A 13,896-nucleotide genomic window follows, 5' to 3' on the forward strand; every position below is an offset into this window, starting at 1 on the left:
AGCCTTGGTGGACAAGACCCCCACGGCAGCAAAGACTTTAATTTCCAACCGTGCGTTGAATGCTCAACAATACGAAGGCGTTGGACAAAGGAGTAACCCACGACCACATCAAGTCAATGAGGTAAGTGCCATAACCGAACTTCAAAATCAAATGGCTAACCTTACTACTTTGCTTTCTCAGGTGGTGGAAGGTCCAAAAGTGCAAAACGTGGCAGCTTGTGGCGTGTGTTCCATGCAAGGCCACCTTACGGACAAGTGCCCACAGTTGATAGAAAATGGAGGGTGGGAGACCCTCAATGCCGTGGGATTTGGCAACCAATACCAACCAAGGAATGACCCATTTTCCAATACTTACAATCCCGGTTGGCGTGATCATCCAAATTTCAAATGGCGAGAACCCCAACAAGGCCAACAACAAAACGGATTTAGGCAACAACCTCCGGGTTTCTATCAAAAGACGTTTGCACCAACTCAACCCCAAGCACAACCTGCCCAGAAGTCAGGTACTTCTATTGATAATGATCAGATTTTGAATTTACTAACTTCTATGGCGCAGAGCATGCAAACTAGGGACAAGAAGGTGGATGAGTTGGAGAAGCAAGTGGGATAAATTGCCGAGTTTATGGGGCAGTTTCGTGAGCAAGGCAAGTTGCCTAGCTCAACCGTAGTGAATCCAAAGGGTGGTTTCGAATCTGCAAAAGCCATAACTTTGCGGAGTGGGAAGCAAGTAGGATCTGACCCCCAACCTTCCAAATCACGTTCTAACGAGGTGGAGGAGTTGATAATTGAAGAGGAGGAACAAGGGAAGGCCACGGCAAGGGTGGACACACCAATGCCGCAAGCTTTAAGTAGGCCTAAACTATCCAATTCGTCCAAGGAAGGTAAGAACGTGTCAAATTCAGTTCCTACTAACGTTTTTCCTTCGAATGCTCCTTTTCCAAATAGGTTTAAGCAAACAAAGAAAGAAGAAGCTGAAAAGGACATTCTAGAGACATTCCGGAAAGTTCAAGTCAACATTCCCCTTTTGGATGCAATCAAGCAAGTCCCGAGGTACGCCAAGTTCTTAAAGGAACTTTGCACCACAAGAAAGAGGATTTTGACCAAGGAAGTTGTGAAAGTAGGTGAGAATGTGTCGGCCATTTTACAACGCAAACTGCCCCCCAAATGCAAAGATCCGGGTAGTTTTACGATTCCTTGTATCATTGGTAATACTAGGTTTGAATCTGCCATGCTAGACTTAGGTGCATCAATAAATGTTATGCCATATTCAATTTATGCATCTATGAACCTAGGAGAGTTGAAAAACGATGGGGTAATCATACAATTGGCCGATAGATCTAATGCCTATCCAAAGGGAGTTTTGGAAGATGTTTTGGTGCAGGTTAATCATTTGATATTCCCGGCGGATTTCTATGTACTTGAGATGGACGAATCGAACCATGCCCCGTCATTGCCCATCCTCCTTGGAAGGCCATTTATGAAAACTGCTCGTACGAAGATTGACGTATTTAATGGCATTTTGACGATGGAATTTGATGGGGAAGTTATCAATTTCAATCTCTCTGATTCTATGAAGTTTCCTAATGAAAATCATTCATGTTTTGCTATTGACGTAATTGATTCTTTGGCGCAGGACCATTTTGACAATTTGAAGGACGATGCACTTGAATTGGTCATTGCACAAGGAATGGACATGAAAAACATTGAAACAGCCACCAAGGAACCCCACGGCAAGAATGAGGAGTCCATTGCCGTGCCCCCTAGTGAGGAAGTCATTGAGATGGTAGCTGCCCTTGAGTCATTGCCATCACAATCCGGTAAGTTTTTGAAACCCATTTTAAGTTCAGTTTCGACTAATAAACTGTTTCCCTCAGTTGTGCAGCCACCTACACTTGAACTTAAGCCGTTGCCTAGTCACTTGAAATACGTTTTCTTGGGAGAAGATGAGACATTGCCCGTCATTATCTCATCCTCACTCACGGCACTAGAAGAGAGCAAGTTAGTGAGGGTGCTAAAGGAGTACAAAACGGCCATTGGATGGACATTGGCCGACATCAAAGGAATTAGCCCAATAACGTGCATGCATCGCATACTTTTGGAGGAGGGGTCTAAAACATCTCAAGAGGCTCAACGCCGTCTTAACCCTCCCATGATGGAAGTTGTGAAAAAGGAGATCATAAAGCTTCTAGATTGTGGAGTTATCTATCCAATCTCGGATAGTAGGTGGGTTTCACCCATGCAATGCGTACCAAAGAAATCCGAAGTGACAGTGGTAACTAATGCCGAGAATGAGCTTGTTCCTCAACGCATTCAAACCGGTTGGAGGGTGTGCATCCACTATAGGAAGCTAAACGCCACCACGAGGAAGGACCACTTCCCATTGCCATTCATTGACCAAATGCTTGAGAGGTTAGCGGGTTATGCTTTCTATTGTTTTCTTGATGGTTATTCTGGTTATAATCAAATTGTCATTGCACCCGAGGACCAAGAAAAAACCACTTTTACATGTCCATTTGGTACGTTTGCATATCGTCGCATGCCTTTTGGTTTATGTAATGCACCTGCTACATTTCAAAGATGCATGATGAGCATATTTTCCGATTATGTAGAGAAAATAATTGAAGTTTTTATGGATGATTTTAGCGTCTTTGGTGATTCTTTTGATGGTTGCTTGCATAATCTAAGTTTGATCTTAAAACGTTGCGTTGAAACTAACCTTGTTCTTAATTGGGAAAAATGTCATTTCATGGTTAAACAAGGCATAGTTTTAGGACATATTATCTCTGAAAACGGCATTGAGGTGGATAAGTCCAAAATAGATCTAGTACGTCACTTACCCTCTCCGACTTCGGTTAGAGAGGTTCGTTCGTTTCTTGGTCATGCAGGATTTTATCGTAGGTTTATCAAAGATTTTTCGAAGATAGCACAACCTCTTTGCCGTCTCCTACAAAAAGAAGTGGCGTTTGAATTCACCAAGGAGTGCACGGCATCATTCAATCAACTCAAGGAGTTGTTGACCACGGCACCCATCATTGTTCCACCAGATTGGAGCCTACCTTTCGAGCTTATGTGCGATGCGTCCGACTACGCTTTAGGGGCTGTTTTGGGACAAAGGAAGGACAAAAAGCCACACGTCATCTACTATGCCTCACGGACGTTGAATGATGAACTATTCCACTACAGAAAAAGAACTTCTTGCCGTTGTTTTTGCTTTAGATAAGTTTAGATCATATCTAATTGGAACTAAAGTAATTGTTTTCACTGACCATGCAGCATTGAAGTACTTGCTCACCAAAAAGGAGGCCAAGCCACGGCTAATTCGGTGGATGTTGCTACTTCAAGAGTTCGACATAGAGATTCGTGACAAGAAGGGAAGTGAGAACGTAGTGGCTGACCACCTGAGCCGAATGGTGCATAATGAGGAGGCTTTGTCGATTTTGGAGACATTCCCCGATGAACAATTGCTGTCCATAAAGGTTAGTGAGCCTTGGTATGCTGATTTGGTGAACTTTTTGATGACAAAACGAATTCCAAGCACTTACACTAGGCACCAACGTGATAAACTTAGGCATGATGCACGGTTTTATGTGTGGGATGATCCATATTTGTGGAAATTTTGCCCGGATCAAATTGTTCGTCGTTGTGTGCATGATTCTGAATTTCGTTCAATTTTAAGTTTTTGTCACACATATGCATGTGGTGGGCACTTTGGCACACAAAGAACTGCCCTTAAGGTATTACAATGTGGATTTTATTGGCCTAGTATTTTTAAGGATGCTAGAACTTTTTGCTTAACATGTGATAAATGCCAACGAATGGGTAACATTGGTGCTAGGGACCAAATGCCGCAGGTTTCTATCCTAAATGTTGAAATTTTCGATGTTTGGGGTATTGATTTTATGGGTCCCTTTCCTTCTTCGTATGGTTTTATATATATTTTGCTTGCGGTTGATTATGTGTCAAAGTGGGTGGAAGCAAAGGCCACCCGAACTAATGATTCTAAAGTGGTTGCAGATTTTATTAGAACTAACATTTTTGCAAGGTTTGGCATGCCACGAGTGATCATTAGTGATGGAGGGTCACACTTTTGCAACCGGACCATTGAGGCGTTATTGAGGAAATACAATGTCAATCATAAGGTTTCTACGCCTTATCATCCTCAAACTAATGGCCAAGCCGAGGTTTCCAACCGTGAGATCAAGCAAATCCTAGAGAAGACCGTTGGGCCAATGAGGAAGGATTGGAGTTTACGGTTAGATGATGCACTTTGGGCGTATCGTACGGCGTACAAGACACCCATTGGAATGTCCCCCTTTCGGCTTGTCTATGGTAAACCGTGCCATCTCCCCGTTGAGTTGGAGCACAAAGCTCATTGGGCCGTCAAGAAGTTTAACATGAACCTCGATGAATCGGGAAGTCACCGGAAGTTCCAATTGAATGAGCTTGATGAGATACGGCACGAGGCATACGAGAACACAAGCATTTACAAGGAAAAGACCAAGGCATTCCATGATAAGATGATTAGAGGCAAAACGTTCGCAATTGGGCAGAAAGTGCTATTGTTCAATTCCTGTTTACGTTTGTTTCCCGGTAAGTTACGTTCCAAGTGGATTGGACCTTTTGTTATTACTAATGTTTTTGTTCATGGTGCAGTCCAAATCCAAAGCTTGAAAACGGGACACGAATTCAAGGTGAATGGGCATCGTTTGAAGCCGTACTACGAGAACTTTGAGGAGCATACCGTGGATGACATTCCCTTGCATGCCGTGGACTCCATTGAGGAGTGAATGGGTTCTTCGTCCGGCTGTACGACGTTAAAGCAAGCGCTTCTTGGGAGGCAACCCATGTATTCAAATAAAGAAGATCTATGAATCGGTTCACAATCGGTTTTGCGTTTCTAAAAACCTTCCATTTACTTTTGTCATTTTGAGTTGTTGCTTGTTTAATTATTTTTGGTTATGATTTTCTATTTTGAAACATTAACAAATATGCAAGGGATTTTTGACATTAAACTTCATGAAAATAAACAGCAAACTGGGAAATAAAGAAACATAGCATAATACAAGAGGGAGCCTTCACAAAGGCTGCTTGGGAGGAGTCGCAGTAGTCGGCGGAGTCTCAGAAGTCGGTGGGGCCACGGAATGAGGAGGTATCGGAGGTTGATCAGTTGAAGCTTCACTACGCGGTGCCGCCCCAGAAGACGAAGGCAGATGCTGTTGGAACAAACCCACAAACCTTCGGTGATCAAGTAAAATCTGATCATCAGTTTCCTGCAGCTGGTCAATTTTCCTCTTCATGTTTGTGGCATAATTGTGTGCAAGCTTGTGCAATTGTTTATTTTCATGCTTGAGTCCTCTAATCTTCTCTTTGAGACTCTGTATTTCAGCCACCAACGATTCAACGTGACGGGTTCGAGCAAATAGGCGTTGAGCCATGTTGGACACAGAACCCGCACACTGCACGCTAAGAGCCAAAGACTCCTTAACCGCCAATTCATTAGACCGTCTAGCGAGCAGTCTGTTATCTCTGGGGGTGACAAGGTTCCGGGCCACCACTGCAGCGGTCATGTCATTTTTCATCACCGAATCCCCAACGGTGAGAGGACCAGTAAGGGATATGAAGGACGGGCGCCATATGTTGTCTGGAGAAGGAGGGGCTGCTCCTTCACCAAGGTTCAAGTCAAAACGACGGTCGGAAGGGCCAGACATTTTTCAGAGGTGTTAAAGAAAGAGGAGATCGGACAAGTCAAGATCGTAGAAGTGCAAAACGGGAGTTTTTACAGGCAGAAATTCAAGAGTGCTTTGAACGTCCTGCATACCTCTATAAAAATCAGCACGCGATGGGATTTCAGAGATCGAAAAGGTGAGCTCAGAAATCGAAAAAGCCATTCGGAGATCGAAGAGGCGCCAGCTTTCTCAAAAGTTGGGCTTGCTCACAAACCACCAATTCCAGATACCGAAGAGCGTCAACTGTCTCAGCCTCGTCAGCACCCATCACACGCAACTCAGCTTTGCAAGAATCACGGGCAGTCTGTCGAAGCACCGATTCCAACCATCTGTTTCTCTCAACCTCGTCAGCACTGGTCACATGCAATCTCTGCCCTCAATGAAGCTCAGAACTCGAAGCGCAAATTCTGGATATTAAAGAGGCCTCTGCTTTATCGAGACGTGTCAGTATCTGTCAAACTGCACATCTGCGTTGCGTAAATCACGAGCAATCTGTTGAATATTTCTGGAGAAGCAGAATGCACGTGAAAACTACTGTTAAATTATCCCAGACTTGCCGACACGAGTAATGGAACAATGCCTTCCCAGCCATTAAGAAAATTCTATAAATGTTGAACTTCAAAGTGAGGCAGCCTCACCCAACTTTCAGCCGCACTTAACCTTTCATCCTCTCTGAAATGGCTTTCCAACAAACCCTCTCGAGTCACTCAGTGTTCCTCATCCCCTGGGATACCTCTGCAAACAAATCTTCAAGAGCAAAAGTATTTCATATCATGAAGGTAGAGAGCAAGAGTATCTCATATCATGCATTCTCCATGTCCTTTTCCTTGTCTTTGTTCTAACCTGCAGGACATGGAGAAATTGCTCTCGAGTACTCATCTTCCACTGCTGATGTACTTCCAAAGAAGCTGCCACATCTACCTGAAGAACAGATAAGGCAAGCGAAAATGATACCAGCAGCATGTGGAGACAACGTGCAGAAGAAACAAGCAGAGAAGAATGCAGCTTGCTCATTCAACACAGCACAAGGAGTCTGAGTTGAAGAACTAAAGAAGCTACCACATCTGCTTGGAGAACAAATAAGGAATTGAGCCTGCACAATCAACTCGAGAGCAGAAGGAGTCTGAGTTGAAGAACTCAAGAAGCTTCAACAACATCGCCAAAGAGCAAAGCTTCGCCGTACAATTCCAATCCAGTTCAAGATCAAAGCTGTGGAAAGGCAGCAAGATCATCTACCTCCATAACCAGATTTGCGTTCCTAAACTCTACTCTGTTTAATTTTTACTTTGCCATACTTGTCATGTTTATTCGTTGTTTGTTTGTGTGAATTTATGCTTGAAACATTGAGGACAATGATGTGAAAAATAAGTTAACACACAAAATTAAACCCTCTTTTTGACAATTGTAGTATAGATGTAAGTAGGGTATCGTTCTAGGCCGGGGATTAGGAGGGATTGCTAATCTATTAAATTAACTTAAAAATATTAAATAAGACTCAAGGACACAAAACTAGGCTAAAAACTCTAATAACTCGAAACACACTTAAAATGACTCAAAATAATGAAAACAATTAAATTAAACACTAGGAACTGAAATGGACGGAAATTAAATTAAAAGACTAACAATAAAGAAAACTAAATAAATAATATAATTTAATAATGGATGGGTGTTTGGTTTTGATGAAAAGTAAATTAAACTTAATTAAATTACAGAATTGACAAAAACATGAAATTAAGGTGAAATGATAAATGACGGACTAGCTAGAGGGTTCTTCTCCACACATGACACATATGCAACCTAAATTGATTTTCAGTTGTTCTTTCAATAATTGTAAATCTCAATGCCCCAAATTAACCATAAATTGCATAAATTAATTCTCAGATTTTCCTTAAGTTAATGGATTGGATGATTGCATACGACAACCCAAAACATTCCCCACAAGTTCCCTACATGAATTGCATAATAGAGATACAAGCAACAATCATTAAGTTCTATGAAAATCATAAGCATTGACGAGGCACTTGTTACTATGAATTGCATGAAACTTATGCCAAGAATTTACTTAACGTGATTGTGACTAGCAACCTTTACTACTTGTGAATATAAGTTCATAACGATTAGGTGAAATTCACTTATATTCTAGCATCAAATTCATGCATGTAAATTAAGCGTGCACTCTCAACCAACATACACAAATAAGTTTTTATACGAACGGATAAGTAAATTGAATTCACAACTTATGAAATCACAACTGAAGGTAATCAATTCATATTACAAATATATTCATGGCTTTGAATTAACCTCTAGCCAAAATCAGTTTATTTACACATTATTAAAAATAGAAATAAAATAGAAGTTTAGAGAGATTAAACCGAAAGAGAGGTGAAGATCTCTGTCTGCGTTCTCCTTTCACGCTGTATTGGACCGTCCTCACCTTTGTACTGACTCTGTCCTCCTTATTTTCTGCGCCTATTCCTGCGTGCTGACCTTCACAAGCTGCCCAAAGGCAGCCTTCTCTCGTCAGTCCCCCGCTCCGCTTCTAACCTGCTCTACCTTCTGACCAGCTGCAAAGCAGCTGTCACGCCTGATCTGGACTGCCCTTGCTGTCTCTATTCCCGTGCTGACTTGCCTTGTCTCTCCGTCCTCACTCCACTTTTCCTCCAGCTGCCAAAGGCAGCTTTCCCCTGCCCCGCGTCACTCTCTTCTCCCCTGACCTCTCTCCTTCCTGCGTCTCTGCGAGCTGCCCAAAGGGCAGCTCCCTTCTCCCGCTCCAAGACCCCCTCACACCAATCTACTTCTCCTTCTTTTATTCTTTTCCGCCCTCTAACTTCCCTCTATCTCCTGACCTGCCCTCCAGCTGCCAAAGCATCTTTTTTTTATTTATTCCTTCCTCACGTTGCCCTCTTCTATTTTTATTGCTGTTCAAAGCTTTATTCTTTCCCATTACTCCATGTCTCCCATCAACTTTATTTTCTTATTCTTCTTTCTCTGCTTGTGCTGTCCGTGTCTCCCATCAACTTCTTTCTTTTCTTTTGTTTTTGCCATTCCATGTTCCATCCTCTTTATCAACCTCATCATTAAGAGGCCCATCCAAATCCTCAATAAGTCCTTTTATTAATTCAAATAATGCCTCAACCTGTAAAAATAGCATTCCATGTCATTAAGAAGCAAACTCGGAGAAAAGGACTCTCAATGATTTAACCATACCTTCTCAGCAGTTAAAACATGAGTTGTATTTTTCATAATGCTTTGAATTATAACAGTAGCCATGACTTTATTTGTTCCACTATCAAGAAATTCCAAGACACGAGGATAATTTGTAAGCTTCAAGGCTGTGACAATATCATTATATTTCTCAAGCGGAGCACTTAAAAGTGCAACCACTTGTTTTGTTGCCCTGCTGTCTTGAATTTTTTATTCCTTTTATTATTTAAAACTCATTTGTGTTATTTTTATTTTCTTTGCATAACAAATCCTAAAAACACAAAAATAACGTAAATAGCTCAAAAATATAAGGAACTAACTAAGAAAAGACGAGTGAATTTGAAGTAAAAATATATATAAATATCATCCGATCAGACAATGTTTGATTTAAGTGTAGGGGGGTAACCATTGTTTTGCATGAAGAAATTCTTTGCATGAAATTCGTAGGAATTTATCACCCATTACTTCTAGTGTTGTTCCTTGCTGTTTTAAGTGTTTTTAAGCTATTTTGGAATGTTTTAGTGTGTTTTGACACAAAAATCCGAAAATATCATAAAAATTTGAAAAATTGTTGTGAAAAGCCTAAAAAGAGTGTTTTGAGTCGTTTTTGTTTATTTTGTGTCTTAGGGTACCTTCCAACACAATGATGAGGATTTGGTTTTTAATTACATGACTGTTAAAGAGAGTTATAAACATGGATGAACATTTGATTTACTCTTTGGTGTATGCTTGGTTGTGGTTATAATTTATGAATTCACATGCAATCATAAAGGAAAAATTAGTTTTTGTAACATGCTTGAAGGAAGGAACTCAAACAAACGCTACAACCTTGTGAGACTTGAGCCTAAACGTTATTTGGAGAGTTGATAATCTGTGCATTATTGTTTTCTAAGTCGTTGCATGATCTCATTATTCTTTGCTTGGTTACTACTTAGAAGGCGTTTCATCATTTAGTTCCAAATGCTAGAACTCATGCCCATTTCATTCAAAGCATGTTATTGATTAACATAACACATATTCAAGATAAAGTTGTGTAGTGACCACCACCTTAGCCAAAAAGCCGTGAATCCCTATGTCATTATGTTTTGTAGGTGTTAACCCCATTGAGTCTTGTTTAGCCTTTTCTTTGTTAACCCACATTACCCTCACCTAGCCTAGATTAGGACTATCCATACCCTCGTTCTTAAAGTATAGTAAGCATGATTCAAATTGAATTCCTTTGTGGCAGAAACCAAGTGTGGGGGAAGTTTTTATTTTGTCAATTGTGTGCCATAGGCACGGGTAGAAAGAAAAGAAAAAAAAAACAAAAAACAAAAAATATTCGTGGAAAAAGAAATAAAATAAAATAAAATAAAGAAAAAAGTATGAAAAGTATGAAAAAAAAAAGAGTTGAAAAGATGTGAAAAAGTGTTCCAAAGTATTGTTTGTTGAAGTAAGGGTCCAAAACAATGAATTCGACCCTAAGGAGTTGTCTAAGTCTTCCCCTTGTGTTTTAAAGTTAATTTCTGCAATCTAAGTGAATTCTAAGTCTTAATTTCATTACTTTGCGTACTAATGCTTGAAGAACGTTTGTTTTCCCTATCCTTTCTTTGTTAACCAATACCCCAAGCCCCGTTGCAACCCTTAACTTCTATCTTGAGTGTTATGTGTTTCAATTTGTGGAGTTTGAATTTGGTATGAGCATATGGTGTCACTGGTTCTCGCATCTAAGTAGTAGCATTCCATTCATGAGATCATATCTAAACATGCTTGTTAACTCCGGAAATTGCGTTCTTTGTGATACATATATGTGAGCATTCGTTTTTATATCTACATCAATTCTCTCACATATAACTAGTATAGGGTGTGTAGTTAGAAAATCTGAGTGAAAATAGAGTGCATATCTTGTAAGGATTGAGGGAATTCTCTAAGGCATGTTACTACATTCAAAACATTGTTTTAATTGGTTAATTGTGAACTAGTAAGTAGTGACTATGATTAAGTATGTGCTTAAGTGTTAAATTCACTCAAATCTGTGGGAATGATAATCTTTAACATGTCATGTGCATTGGAAATCCCTAAGGCAAACATTGGAAGGTTTAGGTTATGTTTGTTGGTTTTGTTTTGTTTTATTTCTTTGTTTTGCTCGAGGACTAGCAAAAGCTAAGTGTGGGGGAATTTGATAGGAGCATTTTTATGCGACTTAATTGGCTTGTTCTCATGCATTTATATTGTTTTTCCTTAGTTAGTTTAGTGTTTAAAGTCATTTTCGTGCAATTTCAGGTTTTATTGTCAAAGTATGCAAAAAGGAGCATTTTGGAGCTTTTAGGAGCAAAATTGGGCTTGGAATGAAGTGCATATGCATGGAGCAAGGAGTTTGGACGAATTTGAAGTCAAAAGAGGCTAGGAACATGCTAAAAATCTGGTGAAACAAATACAAGTTGCAAGAAGGGATAGGTTTCTAGAAGGATTGACCAAAATTTCACTCAAAACCATGCCTACCCCAGAAATTCATCAATGCCGTGGGTATTGACTCACTTCCACCAGAAATTTGAGTGATTGTTCAATACCTAACCCACTAGGAAATTGAGTAGATGATTCATCCCTAAAATCACAGAAATTCATATCCTTGTCGTGCATCCTTGTTGCTTTCCACCAGAAATTTGAGTGATGATGCAATGCCTAACTCACCATGACATTTGAGATGATGCAATGCCTAACTCACCATGACATTTGAGTGGATGATTCATCCCCAACTCAACAGAAAATAAGTAGATTGTGCACAGAAATTGAGTGGATGATTCAAGACCTAACCCACCATTATTCTCCACTTCAATGCCGTGTGTCACCTACTTGTTTTCCACCAGAAAATTGAATTAAACAAGTCCATCCTCTCCCTATAAATACCCATGGCAGCAGCCTCATTGAAGGCATCCAGAAATTAACCATTCTCCAAGCCTTGCCTTGCCTCTCCCTACATATCTAAACTCCTTCCCATCCATTCCTCCACATAACCAACCCTTCAAAACATCACTCCAACCTTGTGTTGCAGCAAAGAAGAAGAGGAAAGTTCTTGTACGTGCTTGCTATCCAACATGGATCGTTGGAACGTTTATGTGTTTTCTTTCTTTTGTTTTCAATGTATAATTCTGTTTATCTTTGTTTTGTGAACATGGGGAACTAAACCCCTATTTAGTTAGGGGGAAGTTTGAAGCCATGAACATGCTTGTGATATGAATTGATTTCTTCCAATTGTGATTTGATAAGTTGTGATTGCAATTCAATTATCTATTTTCTTCATAACTGATTCTTGTATGTTTATTAAGGATGCATACTTAGTTTTCATACATAAATTAGATGCTAGAATATAAATGAGTTTCACCTAATTGTTACAAGTTTATATTCATAAGTAGTGAAGGTTGCTTGTCACAATCGCGTTAATTGAATTCTTGGCAAACGTATCATGCATTCATAGTTACAATTGCCTCGTCAACACTTATGATTTTCATTGAACGTAATGATCTCTGATTGTATCTCTATTATGCATTCATATAGGGGACTTTTAGAGAATAATTTGGATTGTCGCATGCATTCATCCAATTAAATAAGTAAAGGAAAATCTGAGGGTTAATTTGTGCATCACGGTCAATCTGGGGTGTTGAGCATCATAGTTTATTGAAAAGCAATTGGAAATCGATTCATGTACAAGTGTGTCATGTGTGAAGAACGGACCTCTAACTAATCCATCCATCATCTTATTTCTCAAATTTGTTTTACAATCTGCCTAGCTAAAAATCTATTTAAGTTTTAGTTTATTTGTTTTACTTTCAACTTCACCAAACCCAAATCCCCCTTTTACTTTCTTGTTTTAAAGTCTTTTGTTTACATTTTTAACTTTGTTTTTTTTTTGTTTTTGAGTCAGTTTAGAGGTTTTAGCAAGCCCTCCTAATCCCCGGTTTAGAACGATCCCTACTTACATACTTTGCTACAATTATCAAAAGAGGGTTTAATTTGTGTGCTTATATTATTCGCATTAGATACCACATCTGCCTGAGGAACAGATAAGGCAAGTGAGAAGGATACAAAGAAGCATGTGGAGACAAGCGTAACAGAACACGTGCCGATACTTCCACTACTTTATCAACAGCAAAAGTATCCCATATCAGCTGGGTCGAACGTACTCTAGATTTGATGGACTTGTTTTGACCCTCAAATTCTTCAATCAGCTTTATACTCTGGAGGTAACCAGAAAACCCTCCAGCCCAGTTCAAGAATAAGCCTGTGGAAAGTTACTTCTTCAAAAGCAAAAGTATCTCATATCATCTCTTTTCCTTTTCTTCTCTTTATCTTTCATGCTGCCTGCAAGATAAGGAGAATGAGAACAATCAGCCGAAACTCGAAATCAAACTTCTGATCTGGGACTGATTGCTTGGAGCTCTGATTGCTTACCTTGTCTGTCACCTCTTTCAGCAGATCCCTAGCTCGGCGACTTAGGGGACTTCTATTACATGGTTTGTATCGTGCTTGACCACGCCTGAAACTACAAGTAAACTTCAAGTGAAATTGATACATTACCTTGTGCATCTCTACCAGTTAAAGATACCACCCTTGGACGGAGGAAGAGTACTTCCAGAGTACTTCCATAAAAGATGCCACATCTACCTATGAGACAGATAAGGCAAGTGAAGACGATACCACACTTCGGTACTTAGAAGTTTCGTGATTACTCAGCGGCTTGGATCTTGCAAGTCCCCAACCGAGGAGCTTCCCTTCCAACCAGGAGGCCAATCACAGAGCGACACGTGTCGACATCAGAAGCCAATCATAGCGCGACACGTGTCAACATCGGAAGCCAATCACAACACGACACGTGTCAATGTCAGAACAAGGCTAGACACTCTCTTCTATAAAAGGAGATCATTCTCCCAAAATATTTCCTAATGCCCATTTGTACTAAATCATTCACTTGTACCCACTAAAGAAGAGC

The 13,896-nt window shown here is 40.1% G+C and overlaps 1 protein-coding gene across 1 annotated transcript; it reads left to right on the top strand.

Annotated features, from left to right (window-relative positions):
* The first annotated feature begins 832 nt into the window (after nt 1-832).
* LOC139191249 (uncharacterized) lies at nt 833-1,896 on the top strand. The gene is made up of 2 exons (XM_070811827.1): nt 833-1,817; nt 1,883-1,896. Exons 1-2 carry the CDS (start codon nt 833-835, stop codon nt 1,894-1,896), a joined length of 999 nt encoding a protein of 332 aa, XP_070667928.1.
* The last annotated feature ends 12,000 nt before the right edge of the window (nt 1,897-13,896 follow it).

Source organism: Malus domestica, chromosome 14, assembly GCF_042453785.1.
Source record: "Malus domestica chromosome 14, GDT2T_hap1".
Classification (NCBI taxonomy): Eukaryota; Viridiplantae; Streptophyta; class Magnoliopsida; order Rosales; family Rosaceae; genus Malus; species Malus domestica.

Coding starts and splice junctions, on each gene's coding strand:
- LOC139191249 (XM_070811827.1), top strand. CDS start 833: ATGCCGCAAGCTTTAAGTAGGCCTAAACTATCCAATTCGTCCAAGGAA.